The 22,417-nt window shown below is 43.5% G+C and overlaps 1 protein-coding gene across 1 annotated transcript; it reads left to right on the forward strand.

The window, feature by feature from the left end:
* Positions 1-379: 379 nt before the first annotated feature.
* On the forward strand, positions 380-20,373 carry zgc:92275 (cholesterol 7-desaturase nvd). Its single transcript, XM_042060679.1, has 9 exons — positions 380-487; positions 1,156-1,726; positions 7,516-7,704; positions 8,042-8,220; positions 8,516-8,641; positions 10,509-10,628; positions 13,558-13,734; positions 15,949-16,123; positions 17,250-20,373. Exons 2-8 carry the CDS (start codon positions 1,297-1,299, stop codon positions 16,108-16,110), a joined length of 1,383 nt encoding a protein of 460 aa, XP_041916613.1. The 5' UTR covers positions 380-487; positions 1,156-1,296; the 3' UTR covers positions 16,111-16,123; positions 17,250-20,373.
* Positions 20,374-22,417: the final 2,044 nt, after the last annotated feature.

Here is a 22,417-nt window from a genome sequence, read left to right on the forward strand (position 1 = left end):
ATCTAAATCTATATTTATTTCTTCCCACTTTGTTTACTGTTGGCAAAAACGTGTATGGTACATTAGGCATAATTTCAATACAAAATGTTAATGTTCTAACTAAGAAAGTATAGATGGTCTTTATAAAGCCTGACTAAAAATGTGTCAGACTTATATAGCCAAGCCAATTCAATAGAAATATTAAGTAGCTTTAATTCAGTTTATGGTCAGGTAGGCCTACAGTAGAAAGCAAATGCCAGCAGCGGTTTGCATATCTCTGAATGGGGCTCTCTGTCTTTGTGGAGGCACGATATGCCCTCCCTTCGACCTCTCACCTGAGTGGGGCGTGGCGATCATTACTTCAAATGCTGGCTGTTAACCTACCGATTCACTCTCCACACGTAACACCACATGCCTTGGCGCACATACCCGAGCATCCCCTTCGAATACACGCGACCGTCGAGGGACTGCCAAAGACGCGATCAGGAAGGTCACTGGTCTGGGAAACGTAAGGTCGTCTTCTTATTGACTAGATTTTGATATATTTCTCGTGCAATTTTCTGTCTAGTATCCAGTGTGTTAGTGATGCCATTCCTTTACATAAGAGCTTTACTCGTTAATCCATGTAGTCTACCTGGGGTTATGTGCGACTTGGTCAGTGAATCTATATAGGAAACTGTAATTACCTTCATTGGCACGATGCATCTTGAGTTCAGTCCGGAGCTATCTTGTATGCGTAATATTGACATTTGGCACAGGTTCACAACAGCCTTGTGAAGTTCCATTGTAGTCACATCCATTTAAACGAGTTTAAAGCATATGACGATGGCCTCTGGGGTCACACCATGAAAGTTTTGAAGAAGATCCACCCTCCGAATCCGCTTTACATATAATATTCAGTTGATATCCATGGGTGAAAGATGTGCCAGTAACACATAATCCAAGGTGTTATCTATGGGACGCTGATTGTAGTCAAATGTATTGTATTTGTCATTTCCGCACCATTTCCTAAAATTTAGATAGAAATGCAAAAGAGTGTCGACTTCTCTGTATAATAATAATAATGTTGGGCTACTAATCATTTTTAGCTTACATGTAATGCGTTATGCTACATCTCTATGTTATAATACATCTTAAAGTTTACAATCTTTATTGAAACTGAGATTTTTCCTCTAGTGGAAGTTGCTGTGGTCTTCGGTGGCCCGCTGCTGGTGACAGCATAACACAGGGTGACACACTCTATGAACGGAGGGAACGGAGGACATTGGAGGTTGCCCTGAGCACATAAACACAGACACGCGCACTGATTATCCCGCCATGGAGAACCCCAGTAACACGCTGCTTGGTAAGGTGGCCGCGGTGGTCGTGATCAGCATCACGGCCGCCCTCGTGATGCATGTCCAAGATCCATCTGACACTATCCTCGGAGTCAGCTACCCAGAATTGTGGCGGAGGACAGGACTAGCGGGCGCGCCAGCAAGAGCCGCAACGTGCATCCTGGCAGGAGTCTTACTCCTCACATTGGGATGGCTGTACAGGCTACTATTCGCTCCTCTGGAGCTCCTGCGAACCCCCGATGAGGTGGGCTATATCGCTGAGGACGGGCGTTCCCGTGCTCAAGCCGCTAATGAGGTGAGACGGCGGCGAAAGACCGGAGAGCTGCCGCCCGTTTATCCAAACGGATGGTACAGAGTGCTGGATTCTCACATGCTAGAGAGAGGGGATGTCAAAAACGTGACTGTGCTCGGTAAGTCTTTTAGCTCTAGTACAGATATGTTACACATCCTAGTGTAATATATGTGCTACAAATAAGCATTATCCTGCAGACATTCAGTGAGACAGTGATTCATTGATGTTATTCATAGTAAAAGCATGGCCGAAAATGATGAGTGTGTTAAGACGATCGCATCCCGCTGTGTTGTGCGACTGCCTCCCTCAGCTGAAGCGTTTGGTGCGTACAAGTACACCCAGGATAAAAATAGCATGTTTTGTAACCAGGTCAGCACAATAACGAATACTAGCTACTTTTATTCTGCTGACTCGCAAACCAACCGCAGTTAGCCAGCAGCGGGCTTTCTTGCCACAGTGATACAAGAAATGTTTCATATTCTATTCCATCATGGTTATCCTCAAACTAGGCCTATGTAACTGCACCTGCCACACAGGTGTAGATGTTGCTCCATCTCCTGAAATATTTGAATGCCTCTAATAACTCACAGAAAAAAAGGTTTGAAATATGAGACAAAATAAAGTGAGCCTGTTTCTATGTGAGCATATTTTCCTTTCTGTACGTCTGCTTGGTAAACCACACATATGTATGCATTGCATTGCATTGGTTGGTAATGTTCAAAAGGCTCAAAATGCAACTACAAACTGGACTTAACTTTGATTAAACAGAATACATTCTACGATAGAATGACACATTTAATTGGAAAAACAATAGACATTATTGTTAAAAAGAAAACAAATAAGCATATTATCCCATGTGTTCATTCATTTGTACAGAATAGCAGGAACTGATTTCCCTTCCAATACTGACTCCATGGCTACAGCCTTGGGCATTACAGTCTATTGCACATGCTAGTTCAAATCAATAGGTTTACTTGGGTGTACTAAGGACTAAGGTTCCTCTGTCGGAGTACAGTCATTGCTGTCAATCACAACAGTGAGTTTTCTTCCTCGCTCACCTGCACATTGGTTCTGCTGATAGCGTAACAGAGTAACTTAACTCATGCATCGATACTGTCACAAGACTTGATAATGATAAAGATGAATCTATGATACATCATGAATACACACCAACTTGTCTCACATCATGTGGGTTGTGGCCTGATGGCCTGTGAAACTCCTATGTCAGCCCCATCCCTCATCTGATGCTCCTTCATACACGATACGCATACAGGTCTGAGGGTCAGCTACCCAAGGTCTGAACTATTCCTTGAGTTTATCAAGTATAGTTGCCACTATGTTAGAGCTGTCTACTTGCCAATGATTAGCTTTCCAATGTCACAACCCACAGTAGTTTTTTAGTACTGTATTGTTAGAAGACTACCGGTACTTTTGCTGCACCAGTCAATACAAAAAACCTAATGTTGTATTTAACAAAACATGTTTAACAGACCTATACCAAGATTAGTAAAGCTACAATTAAGTTACCAAATAACAAGATGATTATCTTCCCAACAGCAGAAATAGCGCAACTAAATGTAGATGTTCATGCCTTCAACTTTCTGAGTTGTCACATTCATCCTTGCCACTCTCAACAAGTTCCCCATCTTTAACGTTACCAGGTCAAACGATAGCTTACTCATCTAGCCAACTCATCCAGGGCTGGTAACAGGAGCTTAGAGTGTATGCATATAGGCAAGTTGAGTTGATAAACAGATTTGCAAGGATTTTTTTCTGGGATTTGATGTGTGTAACTGTGTATGGTAGCTGAGTCACTGGCCATTTTTAAAAATATATATTTTAGTTTATTGGAAAGAACAGTCAGTTGTTCTAGGAAAGGAGGAGGATAGTGATATACGCCCTGAAATGATTCATAACACATCAGACATTATGATTTCTAGAAAGTTAGGGTTGTGTCTTAGAAACCATGTGAATCTTACTGAGAGATGAGAAAGGCAGAGGTGGTTGACCAGAATGACACAGTAGTCAGATTTGGCTGTGGTCAACAGATTGGTCAGTTGCAAAACTTTTTGTCAGGATTTCTATTGACTGATGACTGAATCACTGTTCCCTTTTTTACATGTAGTGCTTTCAAAATCTATTTTGTTTTGTTAATAATGTTCATTCAACAGTGTTCTCTATTTCACATTCCAACACACTATACACAGTAACAAACATAGAGATGTAAGGTTTCTGTGCATGTCAAAGAGTGTGGAAAGAGAAAATGTGCATAGTCATTATGAGCTGTCTTCAACATGCACATGAGTGATGACAAAACCAGAACTTTCTCATTCACTCCACTTGGTTCTTGTTGGAATAATTAGCTTTTTGTTGGTGCACTTCATTCCATGTCCATTGTTCGCCTTCACTGTGGCTGTCTGTGGCCAAGTTGCCACAATGCATACGATCACCTTGCAAATCCTGTTGCCTCACTAGTGGAAGTGTCAAATAAAACGTGATTGTTGTTTGGGGAAGGGGGTGACTAGGTGATGGTTTCTTGGAAACTATTCTTTTTGGTATCCAAGACTCAGTCTCCTTGTGGATAGAGGAGTTAATTTGTGTTAGAACACTTTCAAAGCGAAATACATTACTGGTAATAGGTGTTGTGTTTCATGAGTTGTGATTAGGGTAGGGTCAATGTTCTGAATAAAATATGGCAAATTATGTGATGTACACTGATAACAACAGTAAATATGAGTTCTATAAAATAAAGTGTTACATGTTATGATATATATTAAATATATTGTGTATTATTTCATCATTCAAACCCTTGTGCTTTTGCATTTTGATGATGAATATCCAAACTATCAATCAGGGTGATGAAATTTTGCGCAGTTCGTACATTGATGTTTGAATTTACCTGAATGTCTGGGTATAATTTCTTGGATATGATAAATTGCCTTCAGTCACCCAGTTTTTGACCATGTCTTTACAGATTGCATGTTTTCTTCCGAGTCCTTTCATATTATATGTAATGGTAATAGACAGTTCCATTCAAGCTGTCAGCCTCTATACCTTCCATTCAAGCTGTCACACTTCCATTCAAGCTGTCAGCCTCTATACCTTCCATTCAGACTGTCAAGCCTGCCTGTTAGCCAAACTCTTGCCCAGTTTACAGGCTTGTTGTCACAGATTAAGGCTTCTGTCCTGTGCATGCTTAGTTTCACAAAGGTTACTCTCGGTCAGATGTGAGACTTCATAACAAGAGTCACTTTCTATACAATTGGCCGATGTAAGCTCTAGCTGTTTGGCATCGCTCGCAGTGTTCACATTTCGCCCACACGTTTTCTCATATTTCATGCCCATCAGGGATTCGTCTGTGTCGGTAATAGGACCACAGCTTTCTCTGTGCAAAAAAACTGAGCACTCCCACTGTTGTTATCATGGAAGCACAAATTAGCCATGCCTGCCGCTACAATGCAACAACAACTCCGAGGTAATTATCATGGTAATAATGCACTGGCATTGTTTATTTCAGGGGTGCTTTGATGAGATTCACAAACGGGGGAAAATAAGGGCTGTTTTGTTCACCAGAGTTTGAGTAGGTAGGAGAGAAGAGAAGAGGGGAGTAGGTGAAGTGGAAAAGGACAATATTAAGAAGTTTGGAAGTGGGAAAGAGATAGAATAAAGTAGATGATAAAAGGATAGAGGGAGAGGAGGTACCCAAAAGCAGAGGTAGAGGAAGGGAAAGGACACCCACACACACACAGAGGAAGAGGGGCCAAAATTCAGCACCTGCTGTTCTCAGCAATGAGTATTTATTTCCTAGTAGGTTGTGAGCCAGGTTGTAGTGAGCAGTTTATATCACCTGTGTTCAGATCCAGAAGACACATCCCTTCATTCAACGTGGAAAACATTGAACTTCAGCCTTTTTAACAGGAAGACTGTCTTCATTCAGTCCTTTACAGTGCTAACACCTCAGTGCACTTAGCACTAGATTTCACAGACAGCATCCTCGCCTCGCCCTTTTTATAGTTAGGTGCCCCTGTAGCGTGTGATTTGATGATTTCATCATGTTTATTGGGGCTGCATATAATGCAGCAATGATGGCCAGACTTGTCTGCTTCATCCTCATTCATTTCTGTTACCCCCCCCCCCCCCTCCTCCTCCTTCTCCCTGTCTCCTTTCTCTGTCTATGCTTCATTGCCTGATATAAGTGTCTGTCCCAGATTTGCCTCATCCAAATCAAACTCGAGCCCAAGGGACTCAGCTTTCCCTGAAGATGACAAAGCCCAGTGGATTCCTATTGATCATCTTTGTGTGCACGAGAACCCACTCTTCATCCCCTTGACCAAGTGCCACATTAAACCAGCAAGAGCATGAAAGGCCTAATGGTCTAATGACAGAAGTCAAGTATGGAATTGGATCTGAGGGAGTAACGATTGTGTTCCATTCACATTTATGTGCCCATTTCCTGTGCTTGTCCTATTTATAGTGCCAGTGTTATACAGAGGGGTTTTATAGGCCTACTGTAGCCCTACTCTCATGTGTTGTTGCATCCTTGCTAATTTATTTGTTTTTTTCTGTTTTAATTGGAGGGCAATCTCGCTTGCTTGCTTGTTTCTGCAAATGTTGGTGAGCCCAGGCCACGGTTCCTGCTAATCTGAGCCCTAATCTGGGTGTAAGCTGAGGCCTGCCGAGCTCACGACGCTGCCAGTGGCCAGCACAAACTTTGATCCACCTCGATCTCCCACCCGGAGTGCATGCACACCGCACGTCTCACTGCTCGTCTGTTTAATGTCCGCTGGGCAAGGCTTTGCATCGGGAGGACATGCACAAACATTATGTGCCCACACAAAGACATGCATCGATGAACACACACACACACACATGCAGTGGTGAGACACAGGCAACAGATTTGCTTAACAAATTGCCTATGTTTACCATCAGACTTGAATTTAGTTTGAGTGTAGCACTCCACTCACTGTGGCTTCCAGAGTGTCCCATGTACCACATGCTGTGATTGCCTCAAGCCAGGCAATGCAATCGAATTGCATATGAAGTTTTTCATTGTTGCCACAATTATTTAAATTTGTAGGACAACTTGTAGGCTACCATAATGGGAGTATGTCTCTTTAAAATCTATGTGACTCTAAAATCTTTAAAAGATTTTTTTATTTGGATTTTATTTATGTGGATAGAAGCAATTAAATCTGAGTGTCCTCATCTGCACTCCTGCACTTGCAACCCTGAAGTATTATATATTAGAAGGGCAGTTTAGAGGTTCTGTTGCCCACCTGTGTTTTATGACATCAAGCTCGTTCATGTACCTAAAGTGTACTTCAGGAGTGCTTTGGGCAACTGAACTGCGAGGAATTGGACACTTTGGCTGTGTCTCAAACCGCATACTTCCATCAGTACACTGCTAGAGTACACTGAGAGCGTTGTGTCCACTTTTCGATGGTTAGTATTGTCCCAATATCTGCACTATATAGTATTTGAAGTGTGCAAGTAGGTGGTTTGTCGCTTTAAATTAGTGTCTTTAATGAGTGCCGGTGCTGCCACTCGCAGGTGAATAGAGATACTGCATAGATTGCATAAAGACAAACAGGAATGCAAAAAGGAGATGCCTCTGGGCTGACTCCAAGCACACGTCGAGTCAAGTGTCTATTTAAAATGCCTTTATTGCAGCATATCAGACTTTCTCACAAAGAAAATGTGGTTTCACCCCCACTGGGCCTTCTTCAGGAAATGTATGTTATGTTATGTAATGTAATTTATGTTATGAGTCATTAGAAAGGGCCCTACAGACTTTATTATTGTCATACTTGCAGAAAATGTGTTGTTACATGTAGTTGAGTAGTTGAATGTGGAGCAATGGCATATTAATGAGAAATGTACTTTGCCACCCCACCGTCTGGCTCACAGGAGAGCAGGTTGCTGTGTTCCGGGGTCTAGATGGGAAGGCGTATGTGGTGGACGCCTACTGCCCGCACCTGGGTGCCAACTTGGCAGTGGGAGGGCGTGTGGTGGGCGGATGCATCGAGTGCCCCTTCCATGGGTGGCAGTTTCGGGGTGAGGATGGGAAGTGTGTGAGGATCCCGTACGCTGAGAAAGGTGAGCACTAACGCTTCTTCTCATTTCTGTAAAACAAATCCTGCTGTATGATAATATGAAGCAGATAACTTGTTGTGCAGATGTCTATGTCAGTGTGTTTATGTGAGAAAGTACCATATCAATGTCAGCAATCGTATCACCCATTTGTGTCTATTTTATATAGATATCTATTTATATTCCTTTTAAAGTTCTACTCATCCAAGTTTACAAAAATATCACGATTAATTCACTACACGTTGTGCCTACATTATGCATTCAACCCCTCATTAAAACCCTGCTAATGACGATATCTGTGTGCTAATTTATGTGGGTGTGTGGTGCCCTGTGCTGTCCTCAGTGCCAGAGTTTGCTAAGGTGCGCTGCTGGCCCAGCTGTGAGATTAATGGGCAGATCCTGGTGTGGTTCCACTGTGATGGGGATGAGCCCGGCTGGAGAGTGCCGGAACAGAGGGAGATCACCCGGGGCGAATGGGTCTACCGCGGACGCACCGAGCACTTCATCAACGCACACATAGAGGTAGGATGTGTGTGTGTGTGTGTGTGTGTGTGTGTGTGTGTGTGTGTGTGTGTGTGTGTGTGTGTGTGTGTGTGTGTGTGTGTGTGTGTGTGTGCGCGCGCGCGCATGTGAATATGAGTGTGCGTGTCAGTGGTATAGCTCATAGCTTCAAACCAAGTATTCAAAATCACACATGGCCCTTGGACAGATACAACAAATCCTAAAAGAAAGAGAATTGACACGACACAATGGAATAATGAGGAACTGAGAAAATTCATTGATAATCATTGCGAGTCTTGGTTTGTGTCCACTGCAGGAGATCCCAGAGAACGCTGCGGACATTGCCCACCTGGCACACCTGCACACGCCTGGCATTGTGAGCGGGGTGGACCTGCGCTACACCAACAGCAAGACCTGGGAATTTGTACGACATGACTGGAAGGTGAGGGAGCGGTGTGGGAGAGACATGTTCGCTCTGATCTGTGTGATGTATTCATCATATTTAGACTTTGTTTTTAGTTGCATTGCTTTAGTGACATGCAGTTCTGAGAAGAGACTATAGCCCATAGAGTATCACAATGTAAGAATTCCCCCTTTCATCAACTTTCAACATACTTGGTATCTATTTAGCATTAAGGAGGTAGCCAGTTCACCAGGAACAGATGAAAGGGTCACATTCCAAGTCAGAACCACAAAGTTACATGTACAGTACACTGTAGAATACCATACCAGGCATTCTGGGTGCACATTGGCATGAACAGAGATGCAATTCTACCTATTATAAGTCTGCATATCATCAAAATGACCATGGAGCCATTATTTTAAGGTAAAAGAACCATAATGTGTTGCTTTAGCCCTTAGCTCTTTATCAGGGGAGTGAGCACTCAGCAAAAACGTAATAAGGTAGAGCAGTGTGGTGCAGTAGTACAGCAGAGAGCAGTATGGTGCATTACAGAGAGCAGTATGATGCAGTAGTACAGCAGAGAGCAGTATGGTACAGTAGTACAGCAGAGAGCAGTATGGTGCAGTAGTACAGGAGAGAGCAGTATGGCGCATTATAGCAGAGAGCAGTATAGTGCAGTAGTACAGCAGAGAGCAGTATGGTGCAGTAGTACAGCTGAGAGCAGTATAATGCAGTAGTACAGCAGAGAGCAGTATGGTGCATTAACAGCAGAGAGCAGTATGGTGCAGTAGTACAGCAGAGAGCAGTATGGTGCAGTAGTACAGCTGAGAGCAGTATGATGTAGTAGTACAGCAGAGAACAGTATGGTGCATTAACAGCAGAGAGCAGTATGGTGCAGTAGTACAGCAGAGAGCAGTATGATGCAGTAGTACAGCAGAGAGCAGTATGGTGCAGTAGTACAGCAGAGAGCAGTACAGTGCAGTAGTACAGCAGAGAGCAGTACGGTGCAGTAGTACAGCAGAGAGCAGTAGTACAGCAGAGAGCAGTATAGTGCAGTAGTACAGCAGAGAGCAGTATGTTGCAGTAGTACAGCAGAGAGCAGTATGGTGCAGTAGTACAGCAGAGAGCAGTATGGTGCAGTAGTACAGCTGAGAGCAGTATGGTGCAGTAACAGCAGAGAGCAGTATGGTGCAGTAGTACAGCAGAGAGCAGTAGTACAGCAGAGAGCAGTATGGTGCAGTAGTACAGCAGAGAGCAGTATGATGCAGTAGTACAGCAGAGAGCAGTATGGTGCATTACAGAGAGCAGTATGGTGCATTACAGAGAGCAGTATTGTGCAGTAGTACAGCAGAGAGCAGTATGGTGCAGTAGTACAGCAGAGAGCAGTATGGTGCATTACAGAGAGCAGTATGGTGCATTACAGAGAGCAGTATTGTGCAGTAGTACAGCAGAGAGCAGTATGGTGCATTACAGAGAGCAGTATGGTGCATTACAGAGAGCAGTATGGTGCAGTAGTACAGCAGAGCAGTATGGTGCAGTAGTACAGCAGAGAGCAGTATGGTGCATTACAGAGAGCAGTATGGTGCATTACAGAGAGCAGTATTGTGCAGTAGTACAACAGAGAGCAGTATGATGCAGTAGTACAGCAGAGAGCAGTATGGTGCAGTAGTACAGCAGAGAGCAGTATGGTGCATTACAGAGAGCAGTATTGTGCAGTAGTACAGCAGAGAGCAGTATGGTGCATTACAGAGACCAGTATGGTGCATTACAGAGAGCAGTATGGTGCAGTAGTACAGCAGAGAGCAGTATGGTGCAGTAGTACAGCAGAGAGCAGTATGGTGCCGTACAACACAGAGCAGTATGGTGCATTACAGAAGAGTGGCGGTTTGGTTTGTGTCTCTCTCAGGTGGAGTGGAAGCCCGAGCCGGAGCCCAACAAGCACTGCTCCCAGATGCTGGTGAAGCACGCACTGACCGTGTTCGGCCGCCGCTGGCCCCTGCTCGACCTGGATGTGGTGGCGAGACAGGTAAAACAAAGACAACAAACAAAAACAACAATATGGATATCCCCAAGGCCTCTGTACACTCATAGCCTGTACACACATACACACCATACATACGCGCACATACACACACACAAACACACACACACACACACACACACACACACACACTCACACTCACACACACGTACACACAGACACCCATGCACCAGCATACACACATTTATTTCTGGCCAGGTGTATTGTTTTTATTTATTTTGTGTCCACACTTATTTCCACCTCAGAGCACTTTACTTCTGTACTTCACATTTCGTGTCACTGGACTCGTGCCACTTATATAACTGATATAACTTTCTGAAATAAATATAAAAAACCTTTAAAAGTTGAAGTGGTTGGATATTTGATGTGCAGCCATAATGCATGTAAAAGCCAGGGGGAGACAGTGAGCTGCTTCTTGTGGATATCCCAGATTGCTGACAGTCACTGAGGGCTGCTGCAGTTTCTTCTGCCGGTGCAGTTGCTCTGCTGTAATGAGCTGTGATTCGTTTTTGTAAATTAGATATTTCTTCATTGATTGCAAATTCTAACTCTGATTTATTACCTGGAATTATCCATACATTAATATAGTCTATCATGGGAAAATATTGTATATTTTAATCCTATTTATTGCACATATTGGCTGTGAAGTTAATCTGAGGTAACAAAGTGTGAGGTCCAGCACCACCAGTACCATAAGGCCATCTCGTCTCTACACTGAATTACAGTAAACACAGGATAAATACTATCCTGTCCTAAAGGCCAAATCCAGTTGGAATTATCCTTATAACGACGTCTAAGCATCAGAATTTCACACGGAATACAATCTATCCTAACCCAGAAGTTCAAATGTTCTCTGTTAAAGGAACACACCAACTTTTGGGGACTTTAGCTTATTCACCATATTCCCCAGAGTTTTCATTCATTTCATTCAGGCAAAGCTCTGCTCCTTGGGGTTTGAGGAAGTAACACCTGAGCTTTTCAGGTACTGGCTGCAAATCACTCTGCCTAAGTAGCAGTGCTTCGCCTGAATGTGAACATACTGTAGTACCAAGTATACGCTTACAAAATGACTCTGTCTCATTTGACATTGTTATTTGTACATGTTGTAACTATACAAATCACAGCATGTAAATAGGAAAAAGTTGGAATTATTTTGTTCAGGGGAATATGGTGAATAAGCTAAAGTCTCATAAAGTCGGCGTTTTCCTTTAAGGAAACATATAAGTAGAATCAGACAATAAGTCAGACTATAATGTGTATTTATACACGTATATGTGTACCATTTATACACGTATATGTGTATAACTATGGCTGAAGTTCATTGGTTCCTCTTATAGGGTTCTACTTTTGAACCCAGTCATCAACTATACACCCTGCTGTGCCAACCATTTTATACTCATACTTTTCCAGCCCACTGACAGCTGACTACTCAGTTTAGAGCTAGAGGGATGGCAGTGTTGTCACCCCCCCCACACACACACACACACACACACACATACACACACACACACACACACACATACACACACTACCCTCCCTAGTTCCACCTGTCTGCCTCTGATTTAAGCCTGGATTCTTGGTTCAGGATTTGGGAGCTGTGTCTTGCTGCAGCAACAGCAGCTAACAGCATCTTAAAGCAAGTCTACAAATCTACTGCCAAAACTAAACCCCGACACTGTTTAATAGCCATCAACAGTATTTTAAGAGCCTCCTGACAGCTCTCCTGACTCATGGGGGCACACCTCAGCCAAATGTTTCCATCCATCAGCTTAGTGCTGTCAGTACTGTCACATATACCATATGATGGAGGCCAATTTGACCTTGTCATTTCGACAGTCTGATCATATATGTTTGTCCAGTTTAGAAGTATTATGAGTAACTCGTCTACTTTACTGTGCCACTGTGGTCATCATCACCTGAACTGAATAAAAATAACATTCTTAAAAAATCACTCACTGGGCTTCTTTGCCTGTTCTGGTACAAAACAACCCATCTGAGTGGGCTCCACATCCATAACTTCTCATCTGTGCCACCTTTGCTTGTCTCTTACTTGTCTGCCTTTACAGCAGCCATGTTTGCCAAGACCAGATCTACAGTACTACCATGTACCAACCATAAACAATTCTTTATAGTCCTGTCCTAAATGAACTGTTTATGGGCAAACGGCAGCCCAGCATTCGCATCCATCAGCTGAGCGGTACCAGCCCTGTCCCATATATTGTGCCTTTGCTGGCTTTACCGCTTTTGTGCTTAGACATTGCGATCAGGGCCCCTTCTAATACTAGCTTTCCTCTCTATGGTGATGCCAGCCTTTCCCTCTGGTATTCTGAGATTGGCATCACCAACTTACTGGCATATTACTTCCCAGCTGAGGAGGCTAACAAGAGAGCAGGTTACATTGCCATTTTAGTGTTGTGACTTTACTGTAAGTGGACATCCAAATGGCTGTGCTTAGAGAGAACATAACATAAAATGTGTCAACTGAGGAACACAAGTCTCATGCTTTGGTCAGCGTGTATTTTACTCAGTGTTTAAATGTCTAAAAGTAGTGCTGCACTCTTTGTTTTACTCCTGTACTGTTTTTTAGAATAGTCATGCTCAGTTACTTTCATTCTGTGTGAACAAATGTTGCCTAAAGGCACTATGGTCTTCATCACCACATATGCTCAATTTTTTAGCTCAAGCATTTCTTATTTGTTTGTGTGTGTGTGTGTGTATGTGCGTGTGTGTGTTGTGTGTGTGTGTCTGTGTGTGTGTGTGTGTGTGTGTGTGTCTGTGTGTGTGTCTGTGTGTGTGTGTTCATGCCTGTGTGTGTGAGTTGTGTATGTGTGTGTGTGTGTGTGCGTGTGTGCGTGTGTGTGTGTGTGTGTGTGTATGTACATGTATGTGTGTATGTGTGTGTGTGTACTTTCAGGTGGGCCCAGGCATTGTGTTCCTGCTCTTTGACCACAGTTTCCTGGGCCACGGGGTCATCATGCACTGCGTGACCCCCGTGGAGCCGCTCCTCCAGTGTGTGTCCCACACCATCTTCTACCAGAGCAGCATCCCCCCTCTGGTCCCCAAATTCATCCTACGAGCTGAGTGCATACAGGTAAGGCACACATACAGTACACATGCACACACACACACACACACACACACACACACACACACACACACACACATACATACTGAGAGAAACACACACACAAACACATGAGGGAGAGAGAAAGATATATATATGTATATATATATATATATATACAGCAGGGGTCTCAAACTCAAATGAGCTGGGGGCCAATTCTGCCAACGTCATCTGATTGGAGGGCCGGCTTTTTCTGAAAATGCAATGTTCTTTTTTTCAAATACCACACAAAACTTCAAACAGAAAGTGCAAGTGTTTTTATCTAGTTTTAGACACCTGTGCTAGCAACCTTAGCTTATAAATAAAATAATGATAAAATAAATATTAATACAAATTATAAAACTAATGAAAAGCATAAAAACAGGTATGTGTGTGTTTCAAACCAAATAAAAATATTTTCCTCTCATAACTTTTTTAAACCTGGCAAACTATAGGCGTCAGGGTTAAGAAAGCAACACCATTGGATTTTTATATCAAAATTTCACAAGGCCATGGCTTGAAAGTGGTCAGAGATAAAGTCCTACTGTAAATGTAAAAATCTTTGAGTAAAACAAAAGTTAATGAAGGGGGTAAATTTACCCATCTAATTTGCCACTGGATGGCAAGCACCTCAAATTATGCACCTTTCAGTAAATACTGGATGAACATATTTGAGCAGGTTTACTTTCCTTTTTTCATATTACCCACATAACAAATTAACAGGAAAACACCTACGATGTTTACCAACACCTAAGATGTATATGGTTTCTAAACTACAGCCTACAATAAAGTATTCTGGTCAAATCAGTTCCTATCGCGGGTAATCTGAGTACCCAGAAGTTCGCATCATATTGCGGGTGACTTTGTAGTTTAGAGCCCTATTTCTACTAGCCCTGCTGTCTGTACCATGTCCATTACGGACACTATCATCACGATTACCACTGCAACCTCCAAGCTATGTTGGGCAGAGGGTCGAAATAAGCATGGTATGCTTAGTGGACACCGTCGTATACACGCAGACGCACCTCCATTCAATAGACGATCGATCATAATCTCCAAAAGGATATTCTCCTTCAGATTTAAAATAGGTGAATAACATAGCCTACCTAAGACTTCATCACACGTAAACGTTTTTCAACATTTGGTGTAGGCCTATTTCTGCTTAATTTCTGCTTCAATTTATGCAACACTATGGCCTGCATCGCTTCCGTGTCATTACAAATGTACGTCTTTGTGTTTCTCGCTACAAGTATTTCCTGAAAACTTTCCACAGCGATTTTGGGTTTGAATGAAGCTCTGGATGTCTAGCACATAGTGGAGCAGAGTAGGCTACAAATGAGATTTGTCACCGTACTTGGAACTATCGTCTATTTTAATCAGTATCGTTGTTTGTCGCAATTAAAAAGTCTCAAGGGCAAGGGATTACATTATTATTTTGACATACGTCGCGGGCCGGAATTGGACCGGACGCGGGCCGGGTGTTTGAGACCCCTGATATACAGTATAGAGAGAGAGAGAGAGAGAGAGAGAGAGAAACACACACACATACAGACAATTGCACACACAAACCGAACATACATACACTCACATGATAACTCACACAAAGGCTCACAATGCCTACAGAATGCCACAGTCCAGGTCATCCATATCTGACACGCGCACACCGCCCTCACCAAATGAGGAGCCTGGTGCTATGACACCACCTCATTTATAAAGTGTCAAAGGAGGCTCTACAGAGTACACACATTCAAAGGTACATGCAGACTGCAGTGCAGACAATGATAGTTGAAGAGGGATGCTGAAGGGAATCCACAGTCGCACGCTGTTTTAAGAGATCCCCAGAGGTCTTGGGCAGAAATCGAATTTTGTTTTGACAAGAAACCCTCTCCGGTCAGAACATCCATTATTCGACGCCTCATCGGGCCACATGCGCAATCGGCCTCTTGAGAAACAAGTTGCCGTGCCGGCACAAACCGAGCCTGAATCACCCACTTGGAATTGTAAGCTGTGAACGCTAGCAGGTTTTGTTCTTTGGGAATTGAGGTTATAGGTTTTCCTTGAGATAGCATTCCATGAAGGCAGCACCTTTTTGTGTGAAAGAAAAGAATAGCTGAATTAAAGCATGAATGTACGGGAGGTGAATGGGGGTCGCCACGGGGTAAAATGTCCTTTGAAACTCATCCATTGTGCTGTGTCTGGCAGTTTGAACGAGACGTGATGATCTGGAACAATAAGACGTACATCTCCAAGCCCATGCTGGTGAAGGAGGACTCAGCCATTCAGAAGCACCGTCGCTGGTTCAGTCAGTTCTACAGTGACAACAGCCCCCGACTACGCTACCAGCACGACACAATGGACTTCTGAACATGCTCTGGAGGTATTTATGTCGATCTATCTATCTATCTATCAATCTATTGATCTATCTCTCTTTTAATCTATCTGTCTCTCTGACTGTCTGTCCATTCATCCACGTGTAGATACAGTGATGGCCAAAAGTATTGGCACCCATGCTAAAGTTGACTGAAAAGAGGAATATAAAATCATCTTTTGGAAATTGATCTTAATGCCTTAAGTGACAAATGAGGAAATATCTAACCTTTAAGGACACCAATTTTCTTAGTGAATGAATAATGTATCATAAATAAATACATGTTCTTCCTTAAAATACAGGGGTCATAAGTATTCCCACCCCTATGTTAAATTCCCATAGAGACAGGCAGATTTTTATTTTTAAAGGCCAGTTATTTCATGGATCCAGAATACTGTGCATCCTGATAAAGTTACCTTGGCCTTTGGAATTAAAATAGCCCCACATCATCACATACCCATCACCATACCTAGAGATTGGCATGGGTGTTATTTCAGTTAGCCTATTAGCTGGTTTGATTTGCACTGAGCTCATACTGAAGTAGATCAGTAAAAGTTTAGGTGCTTTGCCTTGAGAGACAGGAGATTTTGAATGGAGGCCCCTCAAGCACACTGTGTGGGAGAAAGTGCTTATTCAATTTCCATATGAACTACAGGCCTTAGAAATTCAGTTTCTCATAAAACCTTGTGGAAGACAGTCAATTGCACTACCCATACTGTGTCTATACACTCCCACAGAGAGAGACAGAGCCAGTGGCCAAGACAAATACAATTCTGACAGAAGGTGGAGAGCAGAGAGAACAAGATGAATGACATCCTAAAGAAGGCTAAATGAACTGCAATGAAAGGGGACCGACTGTGAGAATGAAAATGAGTGAAATCCCCGTTTTTATCAGCACAGTTTCTAAACCTACATTGATTCCATCTCACCTAACACCGAGCCCATTAAAGCTAATGGCTAATTATCCGTGGATCGTGTGAATAGGTGCGTTGGGGATTACAAAGAGTCAAGAGTAATAAAGCCAACACACTCATATTCTTAGCTGCCGTAATTAAAGCTTAATTGCAAACCCGAGCTCCACCACTGAGACACGTCTCCAAAGTAAAGTTACTGTTTCTCCCCACTGCTTCCATAGGTGTGTGAAGGAGCCTTCCAGTGGACTCTGCATCCCACTGGATCCAGATGCTGTTTGGATGCATTTTTACAAAAAAAAAAAAGACTTTTGATGACTGAGGGTGAACAAAAATTACTTGTGAAGAGGACGATCAGATATCTCTAAGGGTAGATGAGGTAGGAAAGGGTGTTCACTAGGAGTGTAACAATGTGCCAATGACAAAATGCTCAAATTAGGTGATCTAAAATGAATTATACAATTGAGTTTCCCATCTTAAACATAAGAATGTAACCAAAAAATGTAATTTTAGAATGTTGCATACCAGAGTAAAAGCACCCAGTTGTGATTGCATACTGCATTGAATTGCAAAATCATGAAGTTGTGCAATTATTATATTTCAAACCGTTGCACTCCTAGTATCAGGCATCTCCCATATTTGATACCAAGTGCAAGCTTTCCTCATGGTGGGGATTAGGAGAGGGGGTTAAGGATACTTTGAGAACCTAATAGTCCTTGTTAAAGTGCCTGAGAGGCCTAAGAATCCGTGGACTGCGATAGCATCTTGGCCTGTTTAATACAAGGACGCATCAAAGTCAGGCTCCCTTCAAGCACCATGCTACATGTTCAATCTCGAAAGCCATCCCAAAGAAACAGATGTCATGAATCTGCCTGAGAAAATCGAACAGCTTCAAAGCCAGCAGAAGATATCCGAATGCCAAGATTACCTCAACCTTCTTGCAAGCCTGAAGGACTCATTGCACAAAACTGACACTGACCTCACAAGCTGTTTCAGCAAAAAGTGTGTGTGAGAGAGAGAGAGAGAGAGAGAGAGAGAGAGAGAGAGAAGTGGTTTGACGATGAATTTGTATGTGTACGATGTTACTGTCAATGCTTTTGCTGTAGCTACAGGATCATAGGTCATGTCAGCTATGCATGTCTTGTTTATTTGTTTGATTTTGTTCGAGCCGAAGAGGAAAACAACATGCGTGCGCTTTGATCTGAGCGTGTTCACTGCACTGCTGTCATCACGCTCAGTGACCCACGACGATGGACTCTGTTCCATCCCGGTCCCCTGACGGCCACACCTCAGCACAGATCTGTGAGGGGCGCTGGCACGAAATGGGCACAGATAAGCCTTAAAACACGACGTCAGTCAGTCCTGGGCCATGCCCAGCAGACTGCCCCCCACTCCCCGAGTGCCCCATAAGCCAGCATTCTTTAACCACACCAGGCGTGTTTGTCCTGCAAAGTCAGACGTGTTTGCTGTCCAGCCCCTGGGGGGTATGGCATGGCACTTATCTAGAGTTAGCAGGGCGGCTGATAGCGGATTGCATTAGCCACACAGAAACCTGATAGCGCAGGGCTAGTCCAGCGCTGGAGTGGGCACCTGAATTGAATTTCAGGTTAAACATTAGTAAACTCTATTAGGCATGAGGCCCATTGCTGGTCAAGAACAAAGCCTCTGGGAGACATATTTGCACCATCTTAGATTCAGATAGATTTAGGTATATATAAATTAGATTTAGATATGCATTACATGGATAAAATATATGTATTGTTGTTTGACATAAGACATATAGTAAGTAGGCACATCTTTCATATACAAGAATATTAATCTTTGACAATATGAATATACTGGCTTTCAATCATTACATGTAATAAGAGTTAGTATGCATAATGAAATTATAGCAACAACAAATTTGGAGGATGTAAATTTAACCCCCATATGTTGAAAGAAATACTACTATAAACTAAGAGGTCATCTTGTTGGAAAAAAGATGGCAAAAAGATGCACTAATGATGACCAGGTAATGCTTTTGTCTTTGCTTAGTCGGAACTCTCACGGAATTCTTGTCAGCCACTGAAATAAGTTCAATAAGTTAATGTTACTTATAAAACAATGAATCAATTCATAATGCAAATCTGCTTTCGGTTGAAGTTATAGTAGTGAAAAATGACAGAGCTTTGCATAACACTTCCTATCTCTTGAGTATTAATTCTTCTGTATTTTCTGAGACAACTAAGGCCTCCAAATCTAATGTAGCTTCTTCTAAGACCTGGATCACCTGTCATTTGTCTTCAGCCTACACGCTGGCTGCATCCAAATCCCCAGCATTTGGAGCAGGCTGGGCTAATGGGCTAACATAACTCACTTCGCTGCACAGGCTTCATGCCAATGAATATAATCAAGTGGGTTGAAGAAAGGAGGGAAGAGGGGTGGAAATCTCTTTGCCTGCTCAGCATTCATAGCAATCCTTGAACTGCACTTTTATTTCTGGATGAACACTGGTTGGAAGAGATATAGATGACCATTTACTGTTTTGAGATTTTTAAAAAATGGTGCTCTGTCATCATAATTGTACAGGTGTCTTTGAAATGACTTGAGTCATTATGAAAATGAGTTTCACATAGGATGGGCCAACCTGCTGATCAGGCCTATATAGAGGAGATAGCCATGACGTTTGTCAAAAGCTTATAACATTGTTGTATCTTGCTAAATAGTTCTGTGTCCCACACATTGTCATGTTACAGTCATTTCCAAAGTTTGTCCTTCACCTTTCAGCCACAAAAATAAGTTGTAAGGGTGCCATTGTTTTATTTCTATGAAGTTTCCAGTCATATTGGCTTCTTAGCTGCAATGTTACTCAGAAACGCCAGTGAGTGATTTAGAGATGTTTGAAAGACTAATAGTTGATGGGGAAAACAGTACAAATGCAGCTTGACTGATAAGAAGTTTAAGTCACTGAGGCTGTTTCTTGATTTTTGTGCTTTTGACTGTCTGTTTGATTTTCATCTAATTAAATCTGTGAAAAACTTTGTTCATGTGAAGACTGGGTGATGCTGTACAAATCAATGATCTAAGGCTGTAAGCTGTAACTGCATTTCTGTAAAGTGCATTTCCAATGTATATGTCTGCATGTGTCTCTACCGAAGCAACCAGAGGACAAAACACGACTGCTCAAATTCTCTTTAACAGCAGCCACTATGTAGTGGCTAATTAAGCTTGATGGTGCAACGGGAAGAGCATGTTCAACACAAGTCTACATCATTTATGCCGCCCTCATAGCAATATTTAAAACATTTCTCTGAAAGCCTATTATTATTGCAGATTATTTTTGTAAAAGCCTAGACATAACATACTAATGCTATCATTAAAACAATCTCCTCACAATGTATTCTGTATTTAATATTATATCTGTATTAGGATAATTTATGAATAAAAGTTCCTATGTACATTTCTGTCTAACTGCCAGAAATGCTGCATGCTGCTAACCATTCTAACAAGGCGTGTGTGTTAGAAAGGCTCACATACTCCTGTGCTGTTTCTAACAACCACTGCCATAACTGCTGTTGTTGGTTGCAAGTGCCAGTATGATGATAATGTTGTTAGTGGGAACTGCCAGCTCTTCTCAGTGGCGGGCCTAAGGGCTTATCACACCTTATCACTGTGAGTAGCGGAGGGCCAGGAGGAGGCTTTTAATGAGCGAGGCCCCTCCTTACGGCTGATAAGCCAGAGAGAGTGCCGGCACCCCCGCCAGCTCGCCTGCTTCATTAAGTTTGGGACACGTTTTAATTAAAGCATGCGCTTCGCCGAAGTGCTGGTGCAAAGTGTCCGGAATATTTCCACGCGGGAGGGCCAGCAGTTCGGCGGAAATCTCCTGAGGAGGTGAGAACTTTTTTTTTGCCGTGGTGGTGGAGTTTTAATCGGACACAGGAAATGAGAAACGGAAGTGACCTTGACACAGGTGACCAGGAGAGCGGTATGTCGGAAAAGGAGACTGCTTGTGTCTCAGTGGGAGAGTCACCTGCTGCAGAGGTCTGTCTAACAGGTCACCCCCCACCACCTGATAGGCAATCACACTGCGGACTGCAAGCACCGTGGTTGTCCTCCAGAAGAAGTCTGCCTGACCTGGATAGCCGGCCAAAAGAGGACACCTCTGATCAGGGAAGCATGCGGCAAGAAGCTGGCCCGGAGTGTCCTCTTTCAGTGGGCAAACTGGGACACCCAGACATGAGCTCGAAATCGCTGCAGCGCTTAGTCACGGCCAGCCTACTTCTAGAAGGCCATGTCTTGACAGAAGACGAACCAGTGGACTCAGCAATTAGGCTGACAGATGACGTCCAGCAGAGTCCTACAGCTCTTGTGTCAGACATGTCTGGGAATGAGGATTTGATTGGCGGTTGTGATGATAGTGCCCAGACAGATGAGTGTCCAGTCTGCAACGAGCTGTACAGGTCTGTGGGCACACACCGGGCGGCTTTGCTCAACTGTGACCATACGCTGTGCGAGGACTGCCTCTCCAAGATGGTGCGTCGCACGGCTGACCCGAGCCGCGTCCAGTGCCCACTCTGTCGCCAGCGGACGCCGCTGCTCTGCTGGGAAATCCGCCAGATGCAGGAGGAAACCGTGCCCTGCGGAGCCGTCATGGTCGACATGGACCTCGCTGACCCCTTCCTCGACTCAACAGTGTCGTCGTCGCCATCATTGTCGTCTCGTGCAGCGCCCAGCTCCCGGTTCTGCGTGGCTCTGGAGCGGCGGCTGTGCACCCGCGCTGAGTCGGAGGTGGTATGCGGCTGCTTCCGGCGGCCCGGCTGGCTGGCGCGGGCCTTAGGGCGAGCACGCCGACGCTGCCGCTGCTGCTACGTGGCACTGCTCCTGGCACTGGGGGCTGCCGAGCTCGGCCTTCTCCTGCTGGTCTTCCTCCCGGTCGCCATACTTGTGCTTCTCTTCACACTTGTGGGCAGATAGAGGCCGGCCCAGGTCATGGCCAAAAGGGACATCCAGATGAAAAAAAAAGTTAATGTGGACACACCACAGGCAGAGTGGAGGGAGACATTTTCTATCATTACATATTTTGTTTTGTGAAAACACATAGCTGAATGCAGAAAAGATTAGAATTTCATTATATCTGGGTGACATTCCCAAACTCCCGATTCCCAAATGGTTCCAAAATACACCTACGTCCAAAATGATCCAGACTGAGAATGAATGTAGTTGCTCATCTGTCTTCATTCGTATTAATGTATGGCCATCACATTTACATATGTGCATTTCGTGAGTCTGACACCGTCATGTCACATCAAATGTAAAACATCTAGGGCCATGTTGGGCTATGCAGGGCCAAAATCCCATAAAATAGTCCACAATATTTTGCCCCAGCCAGAGAAAACATGTGAACTGCTTTGGC

Source organism: Alosa sapidissima, chromosome 13 (genome assembly GCF_018492685.1).
Source record: "Alosa sapidissima isolate fAloSap1 chromosome 13, fAloSap1.pri, whole genome shotgun sequence".
Taxonomy (NCBI): domain Eukaryota; kingdom Metazoa; phylum Chordata; class Actinopteri; order Clupeiformes; family Clupeidae; genus Alosa; species Alosa sapidissima.